The sequence below is a fragment of the Phaenicophaeus curvirostris genome, chromosome 29, assembly GCF_032191515.1.
Source record: "Phaenicophaeus curvirostris isolate KB17595 chromosome 29, BPBGC_Pcur_1.0, whole genome shotgun sequence".
NCBI classification, from domain to species: domain Eukaryota; kingdom Metazoa; phylum Chordata; class Aves; order Cuculiformes; family Cuculidae; genus Phaenicophaeus; species Phaenicophaeus curvirostris.
Window position 1 is genome coordinate 1,145,362 of NC_091420.1, and position 27,378 is coordinate 1,172,739.

General features: G+C 58.3%; 3 protein-coding genes across 3 annotated transcripts; 1 reads left to right on the forward strand and 2 right to left on the reverse strand.

Annotated features, from left to right (window-relative positions):
- The first annotated feature begins 1,736 nt into the window (after positions 1 to 1,736).
- LOC138732032 (gonadotropin-releasing hormone II receptor-like) lies at positions 1,737 to 5,894 on the forward strand. The gene is made up of 4 exons (XM_069878377.1): positions 1,737 to 1,751; positions 2,357 to 3,013; positions 5,069 to 5,273; positions 5,482 to 5,894. The coding sequence occupies exons 1-4, from the start codon at positions 1,737 to 1,739 to the stop codon at positions 5,892 to 5,894; spliced, it is 1,290 nt and encodes a 429-aa protein (XP_069734478.1).
- A 333-nt stretch (positions 5,895 to 6,227) lies between these two features.
- Positions 6,228 to 9,842, reverse strand: RBM8A (RNA binding motif protein 8A). Its single transcript, XM_069878417.1, has 6 exons — positions 9,735 to 9,842; positions 9,589 to 9,648; positions 9,385 to 9,462; positions 7,901 to 8,037; positions 7,696 to 7,832; positions 6,228 to 6,647 (listed from the first exon to the last, which is right to left on the reverse strand). The coding sequence occupies exons 1-6, from the start codon at positions 9,799 to 9,801 to the stop codon at positions 6,602 to 6,604; spliced, it is 525 nt and encodes a 174-aa protein (XP_069734518.1). The 5' UTR covers positions 9,802 to 9,842; the 3' UTR covers positions 6,228 to 6,601.
- A 2,643-nt stretch (positions 9,843 to 12,485) lies between these two features.
- LIX1L (limb and CNS expressed 1 like) lies at positions 12,486 to 27,275 on the reverse strand. The gene is made up of 6 exons (XM_069878673.1): positions 26,954 to 27,275; positions 19,791 to 19,954; positions 18,344 to 18,484; positions 17,020 to 17,115; positions 14,311 to 14,388; positions 12,486 to 14,154 (listed from the first exon to the last, which is right to left on the reverse strand). The coding sequence occupies exons 1-6, from the start codon at positions 27,258 to 27,260 to the stop codon at positions 13,912 to 13,914; spliced, it is 1,029 nt and encodes a 342-aa protein (XP_069734774.1). The 5' UTR covers positions 27,261 to 27,275; the 3' UTR covers positions 12,486 to 13,911.
- Positions 27,276 to 27,378: the final 103 nt, after the last annotated feature.

Genomic DNA, 27,378 nt, shown 5'->3' on the forward strand with positions numbered 1-27,378 from the left:
GGGGGGGGAGCGGCTGGGCCCGAGCTGCAGCGGGAGGTCGGACGGCAGCGACTGCGGCTGCAGCGACCGCGGCTGCACCACTGCAGAGCAGTAACGCAGCACGGGGACACCGGCTGGGGACATCGCCGTGGGGCTGGGGACATCGCCGTGGGGCTGGGGACATTGATATGGGGCTGGGGACACTGCTGTGGGGCTGGGGACAGCGCTGTGGGGCTGGGGACAGCGCTGTGGGGCTGGGGACACTGCTGTGGGGCTGGGGACAGTGATGTGGGGCTGGGGACATTGATGTGGGGCTGGGGACATCACTGCGGGGCTGGGGACATTGATATGGGGCTGGGGACACTGCTGTGGGGCTGGGGACAGTGATGTGGGGCTGGGGACATCGATGTGGGGCTGGGGACATCACTGCGGGGCTGGGGACACTGCTGTGGGGCTGGTGACATCAATGTGGGGCTGGGGACATCGCTGTGGGGCTGGGGACACTGCTGTGGGGCTGGGGACATTGATATGGGGCTGGGGACATCGCCGCGGAGCTGGGGACACTGCTGTGGGGCTGGGGACATTGATATGGGGCTGGGGACAGTGATGTGGGGCTGGGGACACTGCTGTGGGGTTGGGGACAGTGATGTGGGGATGGGGACACTGCTGTGGGGATGGGGACATCGCTGTGGGGCTGGGGATAGTGATGTGGGGTTGGGGACACTGCTGTGGGGCTGGGGACATTGCTGTGGGGCTGGGGACATCGCTGTGGGGCTGGGGACAGTGATGTGGGGTTGGGGACATTGATATGGGGCTGGGGACATCGCCGTGGGGCTGGAGACACTGCTGTGGGGCTGGGGACAGTGATGTGGGGCTGGGGACATCGATTTGGGGCTGGGGACATCGCTGTGGGGCTGGGGACACTGCTATGGGGCTGGGGACATCAATGTGGGGCTGGGGACATCGCTGTGGGGCTGGGGACATCGCCGTGGGGCTGGAGACATTGATATGGGGCTGGGGACACTGCTGTGGGGCTGGGGACAGCGCTGTGGGGCTGGGGACATCGATGTGGGGCTGGGGACACTGCTGTGGGGCTGGGGACATCAATGTGGGGCTGGAGACATCGCTGTGGGGCTGGGGACATCGATGTTGGGTTGGGGACAGCGCTGTGGGGCTGGGGACATCGCTGTGGGGCTAGGGACATTGATGTGGGGCTGGGGACACTGCTGTGGGGCTGGGGACAGCGCTGTGGGGCTAGGGACATTGATATGGGGCTGGGGACACTGCTGTGGGGCTGGGGACAGCGCTGTGGGGCTGGGGACATCGCTGTGGGGCTGGGGACATCGATGTTGGGTTGGGGACATCGCCGTGGGGCTGGGGACACCGATGTGGGGCTGGGGACATCGCCGTGGGGCTGGGGACATTGATGTGGGGCTGGGGACAGGAGGGATAGAGAGGACAGTGGGGGACGGGGAGTGATGGGGGGACATGGCAGGACAGAGGGGACAGTGGGTGACAAGGGGTGACATGGGGGATGGGGGGGATGGGGGGCAGAGGGGGGCTGGGGGTGACAGGGGTGATGGGGGAATGGGGGGCAGGGGGTGATGGGGGGTGACGGGGGGGGACAGGGGGGGATGGGGGGACAAGGTTGATGGGGGCAATGGGGAGAAGGGGGGACAGGGGACAGGCGGTGATGGGGGGTGACACGGGGTGACGGGGGGGCAGGGGGACAGAGGGGATGGGGGGACGGTGGAGGGATGGGGGCACAGGAGGTGACGGGGGAGGACAGAGGGGACAGAGGGGGACAGAAGGGGGATGGGGGGACAGGGGGTGATGGGAGTGATGGAGGGGACAGGGGAGGATGGGGGGACAGAGGGGGATGGGGAGGACTGGGGGGGACAGGAGGGAGAGGGGGTGACAGGGGGTGATGGGGGGAGGACAGAGGGGATTGAGGGGACAGAGGGGGACGGGGGGGATGGGGGGGACAGAGAGGATTGAGGGGACAGAGGGGATTGAGGGGACAGAGGGGGGACGGGGGGGATGGGGGGGACAGAGAGGATTGAGGGGACAGAGGGGTTTGAGGGGACAGAGGGGGGACAGGGGGAGATGGGGGGGACAGAGGGTGATGGGGGGGACAGTGGGGACATGGGGGACAGGGGTGACTGGGGGACATAGGGGTGCCGGGGGGGACCGAGGGGATAGAGAGGACAGAGAGGGGGACAGGAGGGGACAGGGGGATGGGGGGACAGAGTGGGGATGGGGGGGACAGGGGGACAGAGGGGACGGGGGGGTGACGAGGGGGGACAGGGGGTGACGAGGGGGGCCGGGGAGCCCCGGGTCCCCCTCGCGGGTGACGAGGGAGTTTCTCATCCCGCAGGGAGAGGACGAGGAGAAGGAGGACGAGGAGAAGGAGGACGAGGAGGACGAAGGCTCCTGCGGGCGTCGTGCGGCCTCCACGTGCCGCCTTGCGGCAGCGCCTCCGCGTCCCCCTCCGGCTCCGGCTCCCTCGGGGACGAAGGCCGAGGATGCCGCGCGGCCCCTCGCGCCGCGGCCGAGCCCCCCTCGAGCCGGCATGAACCGGAGCGGCGGCGGCGAGGAGCCCGTGGCGCTGCCCACCTTCTCGGCCGCCGCCGCCGTGCGCGTGGCCGTCACCTGCCTCCTCTTCGTCGCCTCCCTGGGCTGCAACGGGGCCGTGCTCTGCTCGGTGGCCCGAGCGCCCCGGCGGTGGCCGCCGCGCGTCCGAGTCCTCGTGGCCAACCTGGCGGCGGCCGACCTGCTGGTGACGGTGCTGGTGATGCCGCTGGACGCGGCCTGGAACGTCACCGTGCAGTGGTACGGCGGAGACGCCGCCTGCCGCGCCCTCATGTTCCTCAAGCTGGCCGCCATGTACGCCTCGGCCTTCGTCACCGTCGTCATCGCCCTCGACCGCCACGCCGCCATCGTCACGCCCCTGGCGCTGGCTCGCACCGAGAGGAGGAACAAGGGGATGCTGGGGGCGGCCTGGGGCCTCAGCGCCGTCCTGGCGCTGCCGCAGGTGGGACGGGGGGGAGAGCGGACGGTGGGGAGGGAGGTGACGATGGTGAAGGTGGGGATGGAGGCATGAAAGGGATGGGGGTGGAGATCGCGATGGAGTTGAAGGAGGGGATGGTGAACATGGTGTCGGTGGTGAAGATGATGGTGAAGATTGTGATAGAGTAGAAGATGGTGAGGATGGTGATGGATGTGATGGAGATGGAGATGGTGATGGAAGTGAAGGTGAAAGTGATGGTGGTGAAGGTGGTGACAGAGTTGAAGGTTGTGATGGTGAAGGTGGTGATGGTGGTGAAGATGATGGTGAAGATTGTGATAGAGTAGAAGATGGTGAGGATGGTGATGGTGATGGATGTGAAGGTGAAAGTGATGGAGGTGAAGAAGGTGGTGGAAGTGAACGTGAAAGTGATGGTGGTGAAGGTGGTGACAGAGTTGAAGGTTGTGATGGTGGTTAAGATGATGGTGAAGACTGATATAGTAGAAGATGGTGAGGATGGTGATGAAGGTGATGGATGTGATGGAGGTGAAGATGGTGATGGAAGTGAACGTGAAAGTGATGGTGATGAAGATCGTGATGGAGTTGAAGGAGGGGATGGTGAACATGGTGTCGGTGGTGAAGATGATGGTGAAGATTGTGATATAGAAGATGGTGAGGATGGTGATGAAGATGATGGCAATGGAGGTGATGGAGGTGAAGATGGTGATGGAAGTGAAGGTGAAAGTGATGGTGGTGAAGATCGCGATGGAGTTGAAGGAGGGAATGGTGAAGGTGGTGATGGTGGTTAAGACGATGGTGAAGATTGTGATATAGTAGAAGATGGTGAGGATGATGATGAAGGTGATGGATGTGATGGAGGTGAAGATGGTGATGGAAGTGAACATGAAAGTGATGGTGGTGAAATGGTGATAGAGTTGAAGGTGGTGGTGGTGAAGATTGTTGATGGTGGTGAAGATGGTGAAGATTGTAATACAGTAGAAGATGGTGAAGATAGTGATGGAGTTGAAGGTGGTGATGACGGTGAAGATTGTGATACAGTAGGAGATGGTGAAGATGGTGATGGAGGTGAATGTGGTGATGGAAGTGAATGTGAAAGTGATGGTGGGGAAAGTGGTGAAGGAGGTGATGGGAAAGTGGTGGAGGTGAAGGTGAAAGTAAACATGGAAGTGATGGTGGTGAAGGTAGTGGTCGAGTTGAAGGTGGTGATGGTGAAGATTGTGATACAGTAGAAGATGGTGACGATGGTGATGGAGGGGAAAGTGATGATGGAGGTGAATGTGAAAATGAAGGTGGTGACGATGAAGGTGGTGATGGTGGTGGAGATGATGAAGATTAATACAGTAGAAGATGGTGATGGATGTGATGGAGGTCAAGGTGGCAATGGAAATGAACGTGAAAGCGGCGGTGGTGAAGGTGGTGAAGATGATGGTGATGGAGGTGAAGGTGGTGATGGAAGTGAACTTGAAAGTCATGGAGATGAAGGTGGAAGGGAATGTGAAAGTGATGGAGGTGAAGGTTGAAGGTGGTGAAGATGATGGTGAAGATTGTGATACAGTACAAGATGGTGAAGATGGTGATGGAGGTGAAGGTGATGGAAGTGAAGATGGAAGTGATGGTGAGGAAGGTGATGAAGGAGGTGATGGTGAAAGTGATGGAGGTGAAGGTGGAAGTGAACGTGAAAATGATGATGGTGAAGATGGTGATAGAGTTGAAGGTGGTGATGGTGAAGACGGTTGATGGTGGTGGAGATGATGAAGATTGTAATACAGTAGAAGATAGTGAAGATGGTGAGGGAGGTGATGGATGTGATGGAGATAAAGGTAATGGAAGTGAACGTGATGGTGAAGATGGTGATGGTGAAAGTGATGGAGGTGATGGTGATGGAGGTGAAGATGAAAGTGAAGGTGAAACTGAAGGTGGTGAAGAAGGGGATAACAGGGAAGATCGTGGTACAGTAGAAGATGGTGAAGATGGTGATGGTGAAAGTGATGGTGGTGAAGCTGAGTGAGGAGAAGGAAGGAGGGAGGAGGAAGGCTGCTGACGGCCCCTGGCCCCTCGCAGGCGTTCGTCTTCCGCAGGGTGAGCCGGTCGCGGCCGCGCCGCTTCGTGCAGTGCGCGACGCTGGGCAGCTTCGGGGCGCACTGGCAGGAGACGCTCTACAACCTCTTCACCTTCTCCTGCCTCTTCCTCCTGCCCCTGCTCGCCATGGTGCTCTGCTACGGCCGCATCCTCGCCGCCATCTCCCGCCGCATGAAGGATGCGGGCGGTGAGGGCTCCGCTCGCCTCCGCTTCGTGGAAAGGGTTGGGTTGAGGGACCTCAACCCCCGTTCCTCTCCATCCGTGGGCAGGGACGCTCCAAACCCAACCCAATTTTCACCTTCATCACCACTCAGTTCCTTTCCCTTCCCACCTCGTTAACCCAGCGCTCTTAACGAACCCCCCGGGTGACCCCTCGCTCCGTTTGCGCCCCGCAGCCTCCTCCCGTGAGATCCAGCTCCGCCGTTCCTCCAACAACATCCCTCGCGCCAGGATGCGCTCGCTGAAGATGTCCATCCTCATCGTGCTCACCTTCATCGTCTGCTGGACGCCCTACTACCTCCTGGGCCTCTGGTACTGGTTCTCCCCCGAGATGTTGACGCGGGAGAAGGTGCCGCCGGCTCTCAGCCACATCCTCTTCCTCTTCGGCCTCCTCAACACCTGCCTGGACCCTCTGGTCTACGGGCTCTTCACGGCTCGGTGCCGCCGTCCCCGCGAGCCGGAGGCGGCCTCCACCCTCACCGCCTCCTTCCGCGTCTCCGCCTCGGCCGCGCCGAGAACCGGGAAGAACCGCGAGGGAGCCGGGAAGCACCAGCCAGAGGCGACAGCGGTGGCAGAGAGCTTGATGTGACCCCCAAGCGTGGGGCGGGGGGACACAAACGCTTAGGGCAGCAATAAATCCCGAAGATTTTGGCACCCAGGGCAGGGTTAACCGGAGCTGCTACCGCGCCGGCGCCGGCAGGAGCCAGGAGAGCGGAAAATGGGGGCGAAAATCCTTTTAAAAGCAGATTTGGGGGCAAAGCCCGTGGGGTGGAGGGAGAACGGGGGATAAAGTCATCTTTTTTTCAAGGAAAAGTGGCCTTTCTGACTAATTTGCTCCAGCAGCAGCGCTGGGATCAACACCGGGACCGGGATAGCAACAGGTTTCAGGCAGCACCGAGACAACGAAAGAACCGGAGTTCACTTACGGCTTCTCCGAATTTTTAATCAAGGACAAAGAAGGAGGATGCAGCATCTCCGAGCGGTTTAAACGGCTGAGTTCCTGGTCGACAGCGCAAACCCTCAGAGGTTTAAGGATCGGGGGGTGTAGAAAACGGCTTCTCCGCCAAAAGGGGAGTGTCCGGAGCGTTCGCAGCCGTAACAAAACGCTTCAAACCGCTGCGGTTTGAGCCGTAGGTGGGAGAGGAGGGAAAATCGCCCCCAGGAGCTAAAAACCTCGGCAGAGGCGGATTTGCCACAGCGAGGAACCGGTTTGCTCCTCAAATACCAAAGTATAAACCCTCCCACCCCAGTTTCCCTCCCAGTTTGGACTCGGAACGCACAGGTAGGGAGGAGCCATCACCGGCGTCTCCTGTCTGGACTCCTGCTCCGTCGGCGTCCGCTCCTGGAAAAGAGGGCGAGAACAGGAGCTGCTTTGAGGCTGTGAGGGGATTTCATAGAATCATAGAATGACCAGGTCAGAAAGGACCCACCGGATCATCGGGTCCAACCATTCCCATCAATCACTAACCCATGTCCCTCAGCACCTCGTCCACCCGGCCCTTAAACCCCTCCAGGGAAGGGGACTCAACCCCCTCCCTGGGCAGCCTCAGACACTGCCCAGTCACCCTTTCCAGGAAAAATTTTTTCCTGCTGTCCAGCCTGACCCTCCCCTGGTGGAGCTTGAGGCCATTCCCTCTCGGCCTGTCCCCTGGCCCTTGGGAGAAGAGCCCAGCTCCCTCCTCTCCACAACCTCCTCTCAGGGAGTTGCAGAGAGCAATGAGGTCTCCCCTCAGCCTCCTCTTCTCCAGCCTAAACCCCCCCAGCTCTCTCAGCCGCTCCTCTTCTTCTCCAGCCCCCTCCCCAGCTTCGTTGCTCTTCTCTGCACTCGCTCCAGAGCCTCAACATCCTTCTTGTGGGGAGGGGCCCACAACTGACCCCAGGATTCGAGGAGCGCTCTCCCCAGGGCCGAGTCCAGAGGGAGAAGAACCTCCCTGGCCCTGCTGGCCACGCCGGGTCTGATCCAAGCCAAGATGCCCTTGGCCTTCTTGGCCCCCTGGGCCCCTGCTGGCTCCTGTTCAACCAACACCCCCAGGTCCTTCTCCTCCAGGCACTTTCCAGCCAGACTTCTCCTAGGCTGGAGCTGCTCAGGGTTGTTGTGCCCCAAGGGCAGGACCCGCCGTTTGGCCTCGTTAACCCTCCTGCCGTTGGTCTCAGCCCATGGATCCAGCCTGTTCAGATCCCTTTGGAGCCTCCCGACCCTCCAGCAGATCCAGCTTGCACCCAGCTCAGTGTCACCCGCAAACTTGCTCAGGGTGCATCGATGCCTTCATCCAGGTCGTTGATAGACATCGAACAGGGCTGGACCCAGCCCTGAGCCCTGGGGACACCACTTGGAACTGTGGTGGCTGAGCCGGTTCCCGGCACGCCGAGGCCTCGCTCGCGGCTCTCACCTTCGTTTTCCCTTCGGGGGGCCCCTGACGAAGCACCAGTCCACGCTGATCGGCTGCCCCATCAGCTCCTGCCCGTTCAGCCCTTCCATCGCCGCCTGCGCCTCCTTGTAGGTCTCGTATTCAACCAGAGTGTAGCCCTGGGAGCAGAAAGGAGAGCGTGAGGGGCCGGAGCCAGGAATAACCCCTCCCCAAACCCATGTCCTACCTTCAGGTAGCCCGTCCGTCGGTCCAGGTTGAGGTGGATGTTTTTGATCTCGCCGTACTCGGCAAATTTGTCGTGGATGTCTTCTTCTGTCGCCTCCTCGTGCACCCCCGTGACAAAGAGAATCCAGCCCTCCACCGCTGCGGCGCGAGGGGAAGGAGGGTTAAAGGGGCACGGGGCCGCGGGGCCTCAGGGAAGAGCCTCCGCTCAAAAATCGGTGCTGAGCGGGTGGGAACGGGACACAGAGCCTCGGAGACCCAGAACCCCAAAGCTCCAACCTTCCCCTGGCACAACTTGAGGCCGGTACCTCATGTCCCATCGCTTGTTCCTCGGGAGAAGAGACCAGCACCCACCTCACCACAACCTCCTTTCCAGGAGCTGCAGAGCGATGAGCTCTCCCCTCAGCCTCCTTTTCTCCAGGCTGAACCACCCCATGGCCCTCATCACACCCACAACCCCTGTTGTCCAGCCCCTTCCCAGCTCTGTTCCCTTCTCCAGATGCGGCTCCAGCCCCTCAAGGTCTTTCTTGGAGTGAGGGGCCCAAAACTGAACCCAGAACTTGAGTCCAGGGGGAGGATGGACTCCATGGCTGCTCCAAGCCAGGATGCTGATGGCCTTCTTGGCCACCTGGGCCACCGCTGGCTTGTGTTCAGCTGCTGTCGCCCAGCACCCCCAAGACTTTTTGTGCCAAGCAGACTAGGAGAAGTCTGGCTGGAAACTGCCTGGAGGAGAAGGACCTGGGGGGGTTGGTTGAACAGGAGCCAGCAGGGGCCCAGGGGGCCAAGAAGGCCAAGGGCATCTTGGCTTGGATCAGACCCGGCGTGGCCAGCAGGGCCAGGGAGGTTCTTCTCCCTCTGGCCTCGGCCCTGGGGAGACCGCTCCTCGAATCCTGGGGTCAGTTGTGGGCCCCTCCCCACAAGAAGGATGTTGAGGCTCTGGAGCGAGTGCAGAGAAGAGCAACGAAGCTGGGGAGGGGGCTGGAGAAGAAGAGGAGCGGCTGAGAGAGCTGGGGGGGTTTAGGCTGGAGAAGAGGAGGCTGAGGGGAGACCTCATTGCTCTCTGCAACTCCCTGAGAGGAGGTTGTGGAGAGGAGGGAGCTGGGCTCTTCTCCCAAGGGCCAGGGGACAGGACGAGAGGGAATGGCCTCAAGCTCCACCAGGGGAGGGTCAGGATGGACATTAGGAAAAAATTTTCACGGCAAGGGTGATTGGGCAGTGTCCGAGGCTGCCCAGGGAGGGGGTTGAGTCCCCTTCCCTGGAGGGGTTTAAGGGCCGGGTGGCCGAGGTGCTGAGGGACATGGGTTAGTGATTGATGGGAATGGTTGGACTCAGTGATCCAGTGGGTGTTTTCCAACCTGGTGATTCTGTGATTCTACAAGCAGCCCTTCCCGAGCCGGGAGCTGCACGGGGTGTTTGTGTCCCCAGCGCAGGACCCAGCCCCGAGCCGTGTCGGAGCCCAGCCCCCCAGCCCCTCCCATCTCCACTCACAGCGTTGCGGACCCGGCTCGTCCCCGTCCTGCTCCACGCTGTCATAATCCTCCCTGGCGCGGGCCCTCGATCCCTCCTCTGCGAACACAACCGGGGCTCTAGCCTCAGTGCGGCGGCCCATGAGGCAAGAAACCGGCCCCCGGAGGCCCCAAAGCCGCGGGGGCAGCGGGTTCGGGTCTTTTTTTCCCCTCCGAGCGGCCTCACCTGAGCCGAAGCCGCGGCCTTTCCGCTTCTTGGCCTTCTCCTTCAGCTTGTGGATGCTTTCTGCGGGGAGAGGGAGCGGTCGGCGCGGGGCGGCGGGGCGGGGCGGGGGCGGGGGGTCCCCCGGGCCCTGGCGCCGCCGCCCTCACCGTCGCCGTCCTCGTCCATGGCGAAGTCCTCGCCGCAGGCCTCGTGCAGGTCCAGCACGTCCGCCATCTTGCCGCCTTCTCCTCCGAACTGCCGCCGCCGCCAAAGCACTTCCGGCGCGTTTCCGAGCGTCAGGGAGCGCGCCGGAAGTGCGGCGGCGACGTCTCGCGCAGCCATCTCAGGGAAGGCGAGTAAGGAAGCGGTCCCGCCGCCATCTTGAGAAGGGCGGAAAGGGAAGACCTCGCGCCGCCATCTTGGGGAGGGAGAGGAAAGGAAGCAGGCCTTCCACCATCTTGGGGAGGATCCCTGCAACCATCTTGGGAAGGGCAACACGGATGGACGCGACCGCGCCGCCATCTTGGAAAGGGTGATAGGGGAGGAACTGGTGACGCCATCTTGGGAAGGAGGACAGGGCGGAAAGGGAGGAGCCAGCGCCGCCATCTTTAGAAGGGAGGGTCATGGAAGCGGTCCCGCCGCCATTTAGGGGAGGGCGAGTGGAAAAAGCGCTCCTGCGGCCTTCTGGGAGACGGGGCCGCGCCACCATCTTGGGGAGGTCGAGTGGAGGAAGATGCTCCGCCGCCATCTTGGGAAGGGCGGCTGGAGGGGGAGTAAGCGCCACCATCCTTAGAAAGGCGAGTCGTGGCAGCGGCCTTGTAATCCTCTTGGGGCCCGCGCCGGCATCTTGGGAGGGGCGATAGGGCAGGACCTCGGGGCGCCATCTTTGGAGGTGTCCGCGCCGCCATCTTGGGAAGGGCGATAGGGAGGAACTAGGGGCGCCATCATTTGAAGGGCGATAGGGGAGGACCCTACGGCGCCATCTTGGGAAGGTCGAGAGGTGGAGGCCCTCGCGCCGCCATCTTGGTGTTTTTATCAATTAGCTCAAGATCAGCCCCAAAAAGGGACTAACTTCAGTAATGAACCAATTAGCAATAATTTAGCCTCAGCAAATGAATAAAAACTGCTCACACTTAAAGAATACACGGGATGGGAGTCGTTTAGTTAAAGCAACATACCTCTGAGCCTTTGTGTAGGAAGGGGCGCAGTCGCAGCGTCGTTTCTGATAAGCAAGACCTGGAACTGTGATAAGAGTGGAAAATAACCCTGGCAAGAACGCCAAGAACCCAGAGAACATGCGCTCAGGTTGAACTTAAAGGAAGTTAAGCCAGTTGGATGATCCCTGAGAAGACCCCGCACAGGCACAACCAGAAAAAAAGACTCTTCTCAAACTCGTTATAATAAAAACTGGGGAAAGGTTATGAATATCTACAGGTTTTTTTTTAATTTTATGAATGTGTAACACTTTGGGGTATAAAGCCAAGTTGCCACGGTGGGCACGCATGGGTTTTTTTGAGAAATAGTTCCCCCGTGCGTCTCAGCGCTGAATAAACGTAGTTTATAACTTCGTAAGTTAGAGAGTCATGATTCCACCTGGATCCTGTGTCCCGTCTGGAATCCCCAGCCCAGGAAGGACCTGGAGCTGTTGGAGTGAGGCCGGAGGAGGCCACGGAGATGATGCGAGGGCTGGAGAACCTCCTGTATCAATATAATTGATGAAGATATTAAACAGAACTGGTCCCAGTTCTGAGGGACGCCACTTGGCATGGATCTCCATCGGGACACCGAGCTGTTGACCAGCACTCTCTGAATGCAAACATCCAACCAAGAAGTCTGGCTGGAAAGTGCCTGAAGGAGAAGGACCTGGGGCTGTTGGTTGAACAGGAGCCAGCAGGGGCCCAGGTGGCCAAGAAGGCCAAGGGCATCTTGGCTTGGATCAGACCCGGCGTGGCCAGCAGGGCCAGGGAGGTTCTTCTCCCTCTGGACTCGGCCCTGGGGAGACCGCTCCTCGAATCCTGGGGTCAGTCCTGGGCCCCTCCCCACAAGAGGGATGTTGAGGCTCTGGAGCGAGTGCAGAGAAGAGCAACGGAGCTGGGGAGGGGGCTGGAGAAGAAGAGGAGCGGCTGAGAGAGCTGGGGGGGTTTAGCCTGGAGAAGAGGAGGCTGAGGGGAGACCTCATTGCTCTCTGCAACTCCCTGAGAGGAGGTTGTGGAGAGGAGGGAGCTGGGCTCTTCTCCCAAGGGAGAGGATGAGAAGGAATCGCCTCAAGCCTCAGGATGAGGCGCTGAGGGACATGGGTTAGTGATTGATGGGGATGGTTGGACTCGACAATCTGGTGGGTCCTTTCCAACCTAGTGATTCTTTGATTCTATGAATTCCTTATCCACCGAAGCATCCACCCATCAAATCCATTTCTTTTCAACTTTCAGAGAAGAATGTTGTGGGGGACCATGTCAAAGGCCTTACAGAAGTCCCGACAGATCACATCCCCTGGTTTCTCCACATCCGCTGCTGCGGTTACCCCACTAGGTTGGTCATACAGGACTGTCCCCTTGTGAAGCCGCGCTGGCTGCCACTAATCACCTCCCTGTCCTCCAGCAGAGCTTCTAGAAGGATCTGTTCCATGATCTTGCCAGGCACAAAGGTGAGGCTGACAGGCTCAATCTCTGGATCAATCCATGGAATAATGATGGAATTAACACCCACCGGCCAAACTTCCCGCGCAAGAGGAGAGGACGCAGGGCACTGCCCGTAGAAAGCGCTGATCCCGAGGGATTTGTGCCTCTGAAAGGAACCAGAAGACGCTTGGAGCTGTGAGGAGGAAGGAAGAACCAAGGTCTGTCTGACCCACATCCCCTCCGAGACGCCGCTGGGCTTCACAGTGGGAAAGCGGGAATTGCCACGAGCTGCAGGAACACTTCAAAAGCCAGAAAGGGGGGTTTATAAAATCTAAACATTCCGGATGGATACAAGGATACTACTTGTGTAAAAAATAGTGCATAGTTTGGTCAGCGATGTTTGGTTCGGTGGCCGCTATTTACAAGGAAGGGGAATGCTGGGAATTGGTGCTGCCGGCTCCGCTCTCCTCCTCCCTGGCAGCCGGGTGCTCTCTGGGCTCCGTGTGAACCGCTGACCTGAAGAGCTCCTCAACCCTCTGCCCTGCTGGAAAACCCAGGAATCGTCCCCAGTCCCTGTTTCCTAGGGAATGCCGCTGCCGAGAGAGCTGGGCAGGGGAAATCCTTCACCTGGCTGAGGCCAAACCGGGCTCCGAGCTCGGCTGCCTGGGGTGGGATCCACGCTGTGGTTGCAGGGATTAAATGAAGGCATTTAATGAAGGATTAAATGGTTGGAGTTAACGGATTTGTATTCCAAAGGCTGTCAGGGAGCAGCTGAGCCGTTTCCCTGCTATCCCTACAGAGTTCCAAAGCTCTGGGAAGGCTTTTTAAACTTTCCATGAACAGGACAAGCTTATATATGCTTTTGAAGCTGCCCTGAAGGGAATAGCATCTCCTGTTTTGTTTGGATTTGGGAAGCCAAACAGCTCCAGCGCTGCAAGGACCCAGCAAGGGATGACGGGGAGCGGAGCGGGAGGCTCCGTAGGCTGTGGGATAATTAAAGAGCCAAGGCCAATCCCTTTAGCACCAGCAGGCCCTGCGCTTCCCTGAGTCGGTGCCGGATTTAAGGAAGCTCGTTCGACCCAGGAGCACGAAGCTGGAATGGTTACAGCCACCCGACTGCTGTAGGGGAAACGACAAACCCTACCTGAGCCCGGAATGGGAACGCTGCAGGGTGATCCCCCCCATCAGCCTGGCCAACCCAAAATCCTGCCTTCAAATCCCTTGGATCCCTTTGGGATTATTCCCCCCAGCAGCCAGTTCTGTTTGGTTACAGAGAAAGTGCTGGCTGCTTGCTGGGGTTGTAATTAGTGTTGTTTGTCAGGGAAGAGTTTCACTGCCTATGAAACTGGGGAAAAAAGCAGATCCACAGGACATGTGGCAGTCCCAAGGGACGGAATCTTTCTGGAAGTGCTGCATTTCATGGAATCCAGCAGCGGGGAGGCCCTGGGTGCCAACACCGAGAAGCTGCATTGGCAACATGAGCCTTAAACCAAGCAGCAGGGAATTCTCGAGCAGGCAGGAGGCTGAGGAGCAGCTCTAGGAGCGAGCGTGGAAAGGTTTAAAAACCTCTGGAGGAGCTTGTTTTCTTTTTTTTTTAAAAAAAAAAAAAACCCTTAAAATGTGCAAACGGCCCCAATCTGGGACGAGGCACGGAATGCTGTGGGTGTCGGGGCCGGATCCCGGCAGCGTGGAGGTGCTACAGGCCTGGGGGAGCGGCAGGACTCGTCTAGCAGTTGGAGGAGTGCATGCTTCCCAGCTGGCCGGCCGCCAGCATCAGGATGTCTTTCTTCTCCTTATGGAAACGCAGCTCCTTCCCGGCCAGGCGAGCCTCATCCAGCTCTCTCTCGGTGGAAGCCAGCTCCCTGGAGAGGGCCCCCGGGCTGCTCTGCTCCCTGTTCACCCAGTCCATGGCCATCTGGTTGCGGATATCGTCGTCCAGCGCGCGGTGGGAGTAGTGAGCCAGGACCTCCTGGTGGGAACGGACAGATGGGGCTTAGGAAAGACAACCCGGGATACGCAGCGCTCGGACGCATCTGGCTTCCGCACCAGCTTAGGGAGCTGAAGGAGAAGGTTGGTGCGATCCCAAGACACCAGGAGAACAACTGTTGGAGATACCCAGACTCACCTGCCGCGAGCACTGCCTCTCCCGCATGGCTTTGAGGCTGCCGTTCCAGTGCAGCAGCTGGAAGACGGTCATCAGCTCCTGGAAATGGGAAGAGGATCAGGATACGGAGCGCTCAGCGTTCCATGGCAGGAGGGTGGGACTGGATGGGCTTCAAGGTCCCTTCCAACCCAACCCAACCCAGTCTATGATTGTAAGATTCTATGAAATCCCGAGGAGCAGGGACTCCACCAGCTCCTCAAAGCTTCCCACTCAGACAGGACAAGAGGGAATGGCCTCAAGCTCCACCAGGGGAGGGTCAGGCTGGACATCAGGAAAAAATTTTTCACGGAAAGGGTGATTGGTCAGTGGCAGAGGCTGCCCAGGGAGGGGGTTGAGTCCCCTTCCCTGGAGGGGTTTAAGGGCCGGGTGGACGAGGTGCTGAGGGACATGGGTTAGTGATTGATGGGAATGGTTGGACTTGATGATCCCGTGTGTCCTTTCCAACCTGGTGATTCTACGATTCTGTGATCCATCACTGCTCCGTGCTGGAGGAGGGAGTGAGGGGTGAGCTAGTTCCTAGCTAGGGAAACAGAAGCCGGGAAGGACTTTGAGGCATCACACCCACCCCTGTGCAATTGCAAGGATCACGAAATACGTTGGCAACTCCAGAGTCCATAAAGAAAATAATTCTAGCGTTAATGAGTTCAGATTTATCACAAAGACAAGGCAAGGCCAGGTTGGATGGGACTTTGAGTCCCTGAGCCGGTGGGAGGTGTCCCTGCCCATGGCAGAGGTGGAACTGGATGGACTTTGAGGTCCCTCCTAACCCAAACCATTCCACGATTCCATGAAACCCCAGAAGCAGGGTGGGCGGAAGGTGCTGCCGGAGCTGGGATGTGAGGACAAAGCCCACAAACCCCATGACAAACCCCCAGCCAGGTTTGCAGAGGAGACAGAGATTCCAATGCTCCACTCTGCTCTCGGGGTGTCCGGACTCTGGAAGCAAGACTCTGTCCTCCCGCAGCCTCCAAGCTGCCCCACCAGCCAGAGGAGAGGACAATCCAATGCTTCCCAAACGAGCTTTTCTCTCTCTGGGCCACACAAGTTTTCCTTCGTGAGCCTGCATTGACCATTTAGGCTTCCAAAAGCTAAACAGAGCCGAAGGAACAGACCGGAGAGAGTCTCCCTGGGTAAACAGGGCCAGGAATATAAACACTGCGGTCTTCCACCTACAGAGTATTTTCATCCACGGGAAACGAGCCAGGCAAGAAGTCAGCCTCGGGAAAAGTTCGCCTGCAGCACAAAACCCCAAACACAGCGATACTGAGGATGCCAGGCGCCGGCTTGGAGAGGCAGCCAAACCCTGCTCTGCTGTGCGGAGCAAACCTTCGGCCTCGTTCCACCTCCTCTTCCACAATCCCAGCTCCAGTCGGTGCCATCAGAGCCCCTCTCTCTGCACGGGAACCGCCTCCAGGCGGTCCTGCCAGCCTAATTTTAAATTAAAAGGACTCGGGAATCTCAAAGCACTGCTGTAGCCTGAGTGAGAGTGGCCAGAGTCTCTCGAGACGCGTGTTGGATTCGGAGTGCTTGAAGCAGCCTTGTTTACCCTCTGCTCTGCTCGCAAGAGCAGCTTCCTCAGAAAGGCTGGAATGGAATCCAAGTTCTCCATCATCCGTTCTGCACGGACCCCTCTGCTCTATTAACGGGACCGAGAAGCGTTATGGGCTTCCCATCTCCCCGATGCTTTGTCAGGAGAGGCAGACGGAGCACACTCCTGCAGGATAACGCTGCTTGAGGGCACGCAGCAACTGGAATCCAGACTCCAAATGCCAGAATCAAAAAGCCTTTGGATGAACAACGTCCACCAGCTTTCCTAGGGGAAGCGAGATCTCTCCCCTTGGCTTGGATCAGAAACGGGAAGGGATTCTGCCCCTGTGCTCAGTGCTGGGTGAGGCCACACCTCAAATCCCGGGTTCAGTTTTGGGCCCCTCGCTCCAAGAAAGACCTTGAGGTCCTGGAGCGCGTCAGGAGCAGGGAGTGGAGCTGGGAAGGGGCTGGAGAACAGGGGTTGTGGGAGCAGTGAGGGACCTGGGGTTGTTCAGCCTGGAGAAGAGGCTGAGGGGAGACCTTATCACTCTCCAGAACCACCTAAAAGGAGGTTGCAGAGAGGTGGGTGTTGGTCTCTTCTCCCAAGTGAGAGGTGATGGGAGAGGGAATGGCCTCAAGCTGCATTAGATTAGACTGGGCATCAGGAAAAACATCTTCACAGAAAGGGTTCTCAAGCACTGGAACGGCTGCCAGGGAGGTGGCTGAGTCCCCATCCCTAGAGGGGATTAAAAGTTGGGGAGATGAGGTGCTTGGGAATGTGATTTAGTAGTGGACAGGTTGGTTGGAGCTGATGATCTCCAAGGTCTTTTCCATCCCAGGGATTCCATGATTCTCTGATAAAGCTCACCAAGGGAACGGCTTGCTTCATGCCATGAGTTACAGAACCTGGAGGTGTCTAAACACCATGGCATGGAAAACACCGGAGCAGAACGCATGACCCTTTCACAGCACTGAGCCATGCAAACATCAAAGAGATTGACAGGGAGAAGCCCAGATCCAAGTATTTTGCTTGAATTCCCACACCTGGAAGCACCACAAATGCCAAGGCGCATTCCAAGAGGAAAGCCCCACCTCTGTTTTGAACAGAAAGCACTACAGGTGCAGCGGAATCCTGAATGGTACCTGGAACTCCAGCATTGATTTTCCCTTGTTGGATTCCAGCATGAAGCGGAACGCCCCGATCCCGGTGTTGGGATTATCAGCTTCCTCCCGATTGCCCTGCAAGAGATGTTTCGTATGAGAGCTGCAATTCCCGGCGCAGGGAGCGTCCCCGCTTCTGCTGCATCCTCTCCTCTTCAGTAATTCCAGGCCAGATTAAGGATAGCCAGATGCATCTTGGCTTGTGCCGAGTCTAGCTCAGCCTGGAATACTCACACCGTTCGCTACAGCTCTCACGGAGCAACGGAGCTGCTCGGCTTTTGGCAGTGCCTGCAATGGGATTTTATCTGCAGCCTCTTCTAGCAAAACTTGCAAAGTTCTGACAGTGCTCCGGGTGCTACCACGGGATGCACATCAAGGATTCCCTCGGGGATAAAGTCTCGGTAGGGCAGGAAAAGGAGAATGCAAAGCTCCCACCTCCAGAAACTGAGTTTTCTGGAAAACACCTCAAATCCTGGGTTTAGTTCTGGGCCCCTCACTCCAAGAAAAAACCTTGAGGGGGCTGGAGCGTGTCCGGAGAAGGGAACGGAGCTGGAGAAGGGGCTGGATAACAGGGGTTGTGGGAGCAGTGAGGGCCCTGGGGCTGTTTAGTCTGGAGATGAGGAGGCTGAGGGGAGACCTCATCGCTCTGCGCAGCTCCTGGAAAAGAGCTAGGAGCCAGGCGAGGGTCAGGCTCTTCTCCCAAGGAACAAGCAATGGGATGAGAAGGAACAGTCTCAAGTTGTGCCTGAGGAGGGTTAAATTGGATACTGAGAAACATTCCCTCAAGGAAAGGGCTGTCAAGCCCTAGCAGAGGCTGCCCAGGGCAGTGGGGGAGGCCCGTCCCTGGAGGGGTTGAAAAACCGTGTGGATGTGGTGCTCAGGGACACAGTTCAGTGGTGGGGTTGGCAGCGCTGGGTTTACGGTTGGACTTGAGGAGCTTAAAGGCCTTGCCCAACCTGATTTGTTTTAAAGAAAGCCAGGCAGTGCGACAACCTGGTCCCAGCAGAGCCACATGGTCTCATAGAATCATAAAATGGTTTGGCTTGGAAGGAATCATAAAGATCATCCAGTCCCACCCCTGCCAGGGGCAGGGACACCTCCCACTGCATCAGGGGCTCCAAGCCCCATCCAACCTGGCCTTGAACCCCTCCAGGGATGGGGCAGCCACCACTGCTCTGGGCAACCAGGGCCAGGGCCTCCCCAAACTCATTCCAGATGCAAAAGAAAACTTCCCTCCTTGTGACATGAGGTTTTTTCCCGCTGAATCCACCCCAACCGCAGGCATCCGGGCACCAAAAACCCTTACGTTGAAAGATGCCAGGGCCTCAGAAACACTCTTCTCGATGAACTCATCCGTGATCCTCCGGGAGGGATGCTCGTTAAAGACCGAGTTCATCAGCGCGATCTTGGCGGCGCTCCGTCGGGCCTCAGCCTTGGTGGGACAGAACTGAGGAGAGACACACAAACGCCATCAGGACGGGAAGACAAGCGAGATCCCTTTGGCCCCACGCTCCGACACACGGAACAGGAATGAGGGGGCAGCGTTGGTGGGAAGTCGTGCTTGCAGACATCCTGAAACCATTAGGAGCCGGTTTGAAACCACAGCTATCCCAGCCACGCGGAGCAGTTTGGGAAGCGGCTGAGCTCAGCCCCCCCAGGCGTCTGCATCAGGCAAGGCTGCCGATAGCATCGTCAACGATTCGCTTAAAACCAAACACAACCAAATTACCTTGAGGCACGAGGGTGGCTCTTCAGGACAGGCAGACACGCGGCTGCTGGGAGTGTTGGTTTTGGATACTTTTCTCAAACCAAGCCTAGAGAGCAACTGCCTAAAACCACAGCAGCAAACGAATCTGAGAGGCAGGCAGGGCCCATTGTGATTTTTGGACCTTAATCTTTGGGGTGAGGTGTTTGGGTTGGATGCCTTCCTTTTAACCAGAAAGAGGGGAGAAAGTATTGATCCAAATCGCCTGTGGGAAATCTGGGGAGGGGCTCTTGATGATGGAGGGCAGGGAGAGGGCGAGGGGAACAGTTTGAAGCTGCAAGAGAGGAGATTGAGATGAGATCTTGGGGAGAAATGTTTTGCTGGGAGGGCGAGGAGGCCCTGGCCCAGGTTGCTCCATCCCTGGAGGGGTTCAAGGCCAGGTTAGATGGGGCTTGGAGCCCCTGATGCAGTGGGAGGTGTCCCTGCCCATGGCAGGGGTGGAACTGGATGGGCTTTGAGGTCCCTTCCACCCCAAACCATTCCGTGATGCTATGATCCAACGCTACAATATGATTTCTAAAGTCTGTCGGCACCTTGAGAAGAGGTTCTGGGTCAAATACAGAGCCCTGGCAAGGAAACAGGACTCAGAAAGTTTGTCCGAGCTGCATCCTGTAAATCCATCTCGCTTTTTAATCCTGGAAGGAGAACGCAGCACCGGACCCAGCCAGTCTAATAACTTTACCTCAGCCCTGCTCAGGTCCAAGACCGTCGCGTGCAGGCAGTGCAGCACGTACGGCAGAGCAGATGTACAGCCAAGCGTTCCCGGGCTGAAGCCGGCTGGGGATTTATAGGCAATACGGAACATTTAACGGCCAGCTGGAGATTAAAGAAGGTTACGGTCAGACCCGTGTCACTCCCAGGCACCAAATCAGGAGAACGTTAGCACCGTTCCCAACGCAGATCGGTATTTAAGCCCCGATTCCGGTGGGAAAGGTTCCTTTGGAGAGCAAGCTCTGCTCCAAGGAAGCCTCCAGCCAAGGCAGCGTACCTGGAAACTGCCGAAGCAGCTCCCTCCCGGCAGGGTGACGTAGCAGACGTACGGGGGGCTGTTGGAAGGGACCATCTCGTACACCACCAGGGCTCCGTTCTTCAGGTCGGCTCCACGCGACTGTTTCATCTGCCAGAACTCCTGCAGGGCCTCCACCACGTTCACTGAGGAGACGGAAAGAGAATCGAGTTCGGACACAGCAAACGAGAGTCCCGGAAGCTGCTCTCCTCAGGAATCGCCCACCGGGAATGGAGTGGCAGGAATGTTAGTGCACGCCTCCCTGCCCCCGGAGCTCAGTTACGTATAGTATTAAACCCACCAGCTTCAGGGGAAGCTGTAGGTGCACGATGTCAACACAAACACGCCTTTCCCAGCAAGAGGAACAGAGGGAGAGCCACCGGGCCACGCAGCGAGGCTTCCTACGGAAAAGCCCCTCTCCTTCCAACAAAGTTAGGGAAAAGCTTTCAGCAGAGACTTGGAGGAGGCTGTGAAGCAGCAGGGCAGCGGGCTGCTCCATAAGAGCTCCATCACAGGTTCTCTCCGCTGACCCTCAATAGTGACAGTAAAGCGTAGTGACAGGACGAGGGGAACCGTTTTGAGCTGCAAGAGGGGAGATTGAGATGAGATCTTAGGGAGAAATTCTTCATTGTGAGGCTGGGGAGGCCCTGGCCCAGGTTGCTCCATCGCTGGAGGTGTCCAAGGCCAGGTTGGATGGGGCTTGGAGCCCCTGATGCAGTGGGAGGTGTCCCAGGGGGTGGAACAGGATGGGTTTTGAGGCCCCTGCCAACCCAAACCATTCCACGATTCTACGATTCTAACATTTAGAATAAAACCAAACCAGCTGAGCCCTGTGGGCACTTGCAGAACGCCCTGCCCCTGCGCTGACCACACACCTCGCTCACAACAACACGACGGAGCTGGAAGGAGCGATGCGAAGCACCAAGCTCCCCAGGCTTCTGGCAGAACTCCCTGTCATCTGGCTGGGAGCATCCGACCATTACTGGGTGCAACAGCACGGAGGAGAAGAGCAACATCCCACTGGAGAATCTCCTTTGTGGCATCTGGATGCAAAACCAAACCTCATTTCTACGTCCCCAACGCCACGAGGACTTCCTTCGCTTACCCACCCTCAAGGTTTGGACAGGAAAAGTGACCTTCACAGTGTCTGAATCCCACTGAATCTGCTCTGAGCTGAAAAGTCGGACAGGCAGCTGTCGGAAAAGCCGGCACTCCGCTCCTCCTCCTCGGAGCCTCTTTAATCTCAGCAACGGCTTTGAAGCAAAGCCATCTGCAGAACAGATCCCAGCAACTCCTCGCTACTGCGAGCGTGGTTAGAAGCACCCCAGAGATCTCCTTTAGAGCAAAACAAGACAAATTCTCCCCAAAGCCCAGCTGGGAGGAGCTGAGCACCAGGCAGTGAGCGCCGAGGCAGAGCTCTGAGCGAGCCCAGGCTGCTCTTCTCAAAGCCTTCCAAGATAAAACACAGAACAGAGGTGAATTCCAGGCCAGGCGCAACTGGGAGATGCCAAGTGCATCCCAAACCACCCTGGCTGAGCTTCCTGGTGCTGTAACACTCTCTGGCCAGGAACAGGAAGGCAGCAAGCTTTGGTTTTTTATTTATTGCTTTCTGTAAGACGAAGCCGGGCGAGGAGTCACCAGTTCCTCCCGAAGCGCTTTCACCACGGCGTCTCAGGGCATTTGTTCAGAAAGCAGTCGCTTTAGGTTATTTTCCAGTTTAATTGGTGGGTTTTTTTGGATGAAACAAGAAAACCAGGCCTATTTTCCACTGCAGACTGACAAAAAGCCCTACAAACAATCCAGAGCTCCCTGCCAGTTCTCCAGCGCACCCAGACACAATTCCTACCCATCCAGGCAAATTCCCTTTCCAGGGACGGCGCACATCACGCACGGAATCCCAGCGGATTTGGGGTGATGATGCTCGGTTCAGGGAGCATTTGGCACGGGGCAACTGGGACTTCGCAGCAGCAACCACCCAAGAAACCACAGCAAAAGCCGAGCTACACCAGGCAACGCGAACCCTCAGGCCACAGGGAATAACTTGGGGAAATTCAGATCAATTCTAGTTTTTTTTCTAATTTAAGGAAGGCTGAGAAGCTGGTGTTAGGGCTGATTAATAAGGGAACACCAAGCAAAGCGTGCACGGGCACGGAATTTAGCCCCCAGACAAGGATTCCTCTGTGCCTGGTACTTCATTAGTGGCTGGAGCAAGAGGTCAAACAGCTGGATGCATCCAAACGAGGTTTGCTTCCCAGGCTGGATTCGAGGCTCCCAGCTAGGATGGTTTTAGATGAGAGAGTAAAATCCCCGACTAAAGCTCTACATGTACCTCAGATGATGCTTTTATGGGGGGAAGAGCAGCAAACCTGCTCTGAAGAGAGACCTGCACATCTCCAGCACTGCCTGAGCAGCGCCTCGCCGCATCCAGCAGGAAACCTTAGTCTGGATTTGCTCCGGATCGATGACTTTCAGCTCCCTCCTCCCATTAAATCACAAAACAGTGGCATGGAGGGGGCAGCAGGGGATATGAAGATTGCTTTCATCGACAGAAAGCGTCTTTAATCTCGTTAACTCTCCTGTTTTCCCTTGAGGAAGCAGGGACACCCTGAAGGACTTTAATCCCACAAGGCCTGGCCGAAAAATAACGGGATGGTTTGAACGTGGGCAAAGATGCTTTGCACCTTGTGTGAGGTGGTTTACAATGGGAAAACCAACAGGTAAAGGAAGTGATCTGCCAGCTCAAAACACCGGAACACTCGCTACCAGCATCAGTCAATTGAGGTTGAATCTCAGGAGGCTGAACAAAGCCAAGGACAAGGTCCTACACCTGGGTCGGGGCAATCCCTGGTGTCAATCCAGGCTGGGGAGGATGTGATGAGAGCAGCCCCGAGGAGAAGGACTTGGGGATGATTGATGAGAAGCTCACAGCCCAGAAACCACCCGTGTCCTGGGCTGCATCAAGAGCAGCGTGAACAGCAGGGAGGGAGGGGATTCTGCCCCTCTGCTCCTCTCTGCTGAGACCTCATCTGGAGGATTGCGTCCAGTTCTGGAATCCTCAACATGAGAAGGAGATGGAGCTGTTGGAATGAGTGCAGAGGACGCTACAAGGATGATGCGAGGGCTGGAGAACCTCCTGTATGAGGCCAGGCTGAGAGAGTTGGGGTTGTTCAGCCTAGAGAAGAGAAGGCTCTGAGGAGACCTTAGAGTAACTTCTAGTGCTGAAAGGGGCTACAAGAAAGCTGGGGAGGGGCTGTTTCCAAAGGTCTGGAGTGACAGGACAAGGGGCAATGGGTGTAAACTGGAGAGGGGCAGGTTTAGACTGGAAATAAGGAGGAATTTCTTCACTATGAGGGCGGGGAGGAACAGGAACAGGTTGCCCAGAGCAGGGGTGGCTGCCCCATCCCTGGAGGGGTTCAAGGCCAGGCTGAATGCAGCTTGGAGCCCCTGATCCAGTGGGAGGTGTCCCTGGTGGGACTGGATGGGCTTTGAGGTCCCTTCCAACCCAAACAACTCTATGATTCCTTTTAAGTCCGTTTGTTTGGATTCCAGAGAGCAGGGTCTGCAAATACCGATGTAGGAAAGCTCTCCCACCCTTTCTGTGTGGGACAGAACCACAAAGCGTGGCTTAACCCCCCTCCCTAGCAGCTCCTGCTGGAAGCTTCGCTGCTCCCAGAAAACAAGAGGAGAAGCTGGAGACACAAAGCTCCACTGCTCCCATCCACTTAGGGCTTTGGAGCACAAGCTGGTGTCCCAGCATCGTGTGTACGACAGCACATCTGACTCGCATCTTAAACACAGCAGAATAAGTGATTCCACATGGCGCGTGCTCCGCCGGAGCCGGCCTGCCAAGCGCTCACCATTTGGAAGCGGCCGCCTCTGCTGGACCCGCTGCCGGAAGACGCCGGGAACTCAAAATACTCACTAAGTGTCCCGTTTTGGGTGGGGTGGAAGATTCTTTCCATCACAGGACCAGTGAAATATGCGCTTTAACCTTTTTTTCGCACTTCTGTCCTTTCCCCCCGCTATTTTTAGGAAAAAGGAGTGCGCACAAAGCCTGGAGCCGAGCCTCCTCGCAGGACCAGGAGCTTCTGATGCAACACTTGGAGCCCCACAGCGAGAGCGAAAACCCCCAGCTGCCTCCTCCAGCACCGATTCCTCCTCCCAGCCATGGGATTTTCACAGACAGGGCACAGAATGAGGGGACCCCAGGAAAACTGCACCTACAGGATCGGCCAGTGCTCTTTGCTGCAGCCTTCGTGGAGAAAATTGAGCTATTTTATGTCCTGACATCACGTTGAGGTAAAGGAAGCAGGTAGAGAAGACCGAGTCACTACAGCATGTGAATTCTCCTTTTTAAAAACATAAAACCAATGGAAAACAACAGGCTGTGCTCTCTCCAACTTTATCACAAGTCACAGGTACAGCAGGAGGAAACCTCCTCAGCTTTAAACCACAGCCCAGCTCGAGCTCCTGCCCTTGGGGGCACCTCTGGACATGCCTGTGCCCCCCACTTTTCTTTCTTCCCTGATTTATAACCGCAAAAATCCACGTTCATTAAGCATCTGGAGATGGTTGATCCCGTAAAAGCCCCAGTTTGCATTTCAGAGGCCGCAGAGCTTCCTAAGCAATGAAATCCATGGGCATTTCTCAAGTTTGATCCATGAAAGGGTGAGATTCTGCAGGGAAAAGGTTTGGGTTTTTTTGTCTTTTGCTCCCTTTCAGGGAGGCTGGAGCAGGGATCCTGGATCCTCCTTTTCTCCCCACGCTCAACCCTAACATCACCCAAACGACACCAGCTCGCTCTCGGAGCCGGGAGATGCCGAGGAACGGAGAACTCTCCACCAAGGGTGTAATTACTGGCATTTAACCTAACGGGGGTGGATCCTCCATCATCACACGGGGAATCCACGGGCAGAATGAGGGAACAACCGGCTGCGGGAGAGGCTCCCGACTCGCTTCTGCGAGATTTGCAGGGGAAAGGATGACGGAAAGCTCGGTGGTGGGAAACGAAGCCTTTGCAGAAGGTGTTGGAGAGGTTTGCACCTCAAAAGGTTGCGTTGGAGGAGATGGAAGCAGAAAGGGATGGACCAGGAAAATGGGTTCCAACAGGAAATGCAGGAAAAAGGAAGAATCAAAGAATCAACAGGTTGGAAAAGACCCACTGGATCATCGAGTCCAACCATTCCCATCAATCACTAACCCATGTCCCTCAGCACCTCGTCCACCCGTCCCTTAAACCCCTCCAGGGAAGGGGACTCAACCCCCTCCCTGGGCAGACCGTTCCATTGCCCAATGACCCGTTCAGTGAAGAATTTTTTCCTGAGGGAGCCTGACCCTCCCCTGGTGGAGCTTGAGGCCATTCCCTCTCTGTCCCCTGTCCCTTGGGAGAAGAGCCCAGCTCCCTCCTCTCCACAACCTCCTCTCAGGGAGTTGCAGAGAGCAATGAGGTCTCCCCTCAGCCTCCTCTTCTCCAGCCTAAACCCCCCCAGCTCTCTCAGCCGCTCCTCTTCTTCTCCAGCCCCCTCCCCAGCTTCGTTGCTCTTCTCTGGACTCGCTCCAGAGCCTCAACATCCTTCTTGTGGGGAGGGGCCCACAACTGACCCCAGGATTCGAGGAGCGGTCTCCCCAGGGCCGAGGCCAGAGGGAGAAGAACCTCCCTGGCCCTGCTGGCCACGCCGGGTCTGATCCAAGCCAAGATGCCCTTGGCCTTCTTGGCCCCCTGGGCCCCTGCTGGCTCCTGTTCAACCAACACCCCCAGGTCCTTCTCCTCCAGGCACTTTCCAGCCAGACTTCTCCTAGTCTGGAGCTGCTCAGGGTTGTTGTGCCCCAAGTGCAGGACCCGCCACTTGGCCTTGTTAACCCTCCTGCCGTTGGTCTCAGCCCATGGATCCAGCCTGTTCAGATCCCTTTGGAGCCTCCCGACCCTCCAGCAGATCCAGCATCCACCCAGAAGAAAGGCTGGGACAGGAGAGTCCCAGGGGGAAGGAAAACAGGGAGATGACAGGGAAACACCCCCCTGGAGCCACAGCAATGGGATGCACACGGGCACCCGGAGCCAGAGCTCTGCGGGAAGGAAAGGGGGAAAGAGCCCAGCCCTGGGGGAACAGCGGGAAGACCCCCCTGCCTCGAGAGTGGGCGAGGAGGAGGAAGATGGGGGGAGAAAACAGCTCGAGCTGCCGAGGAGCCAGCCCCAAGCAAGGGGGCAGCCCCATCAGGGACACCCCCCCCCCCCCCCCAGACCCTCACTCTCAGCTCCCCCACCCCGAGGCATCATCCCCCTGTCTCATCACCACTCCAGGCCTCCCCCACTCCCTCCCCCCGCAAAAAGCATTAACTCCCCCCCAAGCACCCCTTCCCCTCTCCCCTCATTGTCCCATCGCCAGGACCCCTTCCTCTCTCCCTGAGATCCCCCAGGCCTCACCCACCCCCCCACCCAGGGCCCCTTCCCCTCTCCCCCCACTCTCTCCATCTCTCCCCTCCCACCCAGGACCCCCTCCCCTCCTCTCCTCTCCAGGACCCCTCCCTCCTCCCCTCTCCCCCAGACATCATCCCCCACCTCCTCAGGACCCCTTCCCCTCTCCCCCCACCCCCCTCTCCTCCCTCCCATCCAGAACACCCTCTCTTCCCCCCCCGCCTCCATCCAGGACCCCCACCCCCTCCCCTCGAGCCCCCAGACATCGCTCCCCATCCACCCAAGACCCTTTCCCCTCTCCCCCCCATCTCCCCCCTATCCAGGACCCCATCCCCTCTCTCCTCTCCTCTCCCCCAGACACCCTAGACATCGCCCCCACCTCCCCAGGACCCCTTCCCCTCTCCCCCCCCCCTCCATTCAGGACTCTCTCCCTTCTCTCTCCTCCATCCCTCCCACCCAGGACCCCCTCCCGTCTCTCCCCGCCCCCACCATCCAGGACCCCTCCTCTACTCACCCCCCTCCCTCCCCATCCAGGACCCCCTCCCGTCTCTCCCCCTCCACTACACACCATCCAGGACCCCTCCTCTACTCACCCCCCTCCCTTCCCACCCAGGGCTCCCCCCCACTCCCACCCAGGACCCCCTCCTCTCTCTCCCCTCCTCCCCTCCCATCCAGGACCCCCTCTCCTCACTCTCCCCCCCCCTCTCCCCCAGCCCCCCCGGGAGCCCCTCACCTCGTCCGTATCCCTGCGTGTGCTTAGCGAAGCTCCTCACCACGGCCTCCACCGCCTCCCTCAGCACGGCGGGCGGCCCCGACCCCGATCCCGGCCCGGGGGGGGGCGCCGCGGGGCCCTGCAGCCCCAGGGGCGGCGGCGGAGGCGGCAGCCCCAGCCCCAAGCCCAGCCCCAAGCCGAGCGCGGGCGGAGGGGGCGGCGGCGGCGCGGGGGGAGCCGAGGCGGCGGCCCCGGTGACGCCGGGACGGAGCGAGGAGCGTAGGGTCCCCACCCCGGGCTGCAGCCGCGGCGCCCGCACCGGCTCCATGGCGGCGCTGCCAATGGCCGCCCCGCCGCCTCAGGCGGGGAGCGCGGAGGGGGCTGGGGGAGGAGCCAATGGGAGGGGGCGGGGCTTAAGGGAGGTGTGGCCAATGGGAGAGCGGAGG

Coding starts and splice junctions, on each gene's coding strand:
- RBM8A (XM_069878417.1), bottom strand. CDS start 9,801: ATGGCGGACGTGCTGGACCTGCACGAGGCCTGCGGCGAGGACTTCGCC. Junction 8,038..9,384: donor CGAGCCGGGTCCGCAACGCT/GTGAGTGGAGAT, acceptor CTCGCGCCGCAG/CGGTGGAGGGCTGGATTCTC. Junction 7,833..7,900: donor GACGGACGGGCTACCTGAAG/GTAGGACATGGG, acceptor TTCTGCTCCCAG/GGCTACACTCTGGTTGAATA.
- LIX1L (XM_069878673.1), bottom strand. CDS start 27,260: ATGGAGCCGGTGCGGGCGCCGCGGCTGCAGCCCGGGGTGGGGACCCTA. Junction 19,955..26,953: donor CACGCAGGGATACGGACGAG/GTGAGGGGCTCC, acceptor CCGTCTCCTCAG/TGAACGTGGTGGAGGCCCTG. Junction 18,485..19,790: donor GCTGCTTCGGCAGTTTCCAG/GTACGCTGCCTT, acceptor GTCTCTCCTCAG/TTCTGTCCCACCAAGGCTGA.
- LOC138732032 (XM_069878377.1), top strand. Junction 3,014..5,068: donor CCGTCCTGGCGCTGCCGCAG/GTGGGACGGGGG, acceptor GGCCCCTCGCAG/GCGTTCGTCTTCCGCAGGGT. Junction 5,274..5,481: donor CCGCATGAAGGATGCGGGCG/GTGAGGGCTCCG, acceptor TGCGCCCCGCAG/CCTCCTCCCGTGAGATCCAG.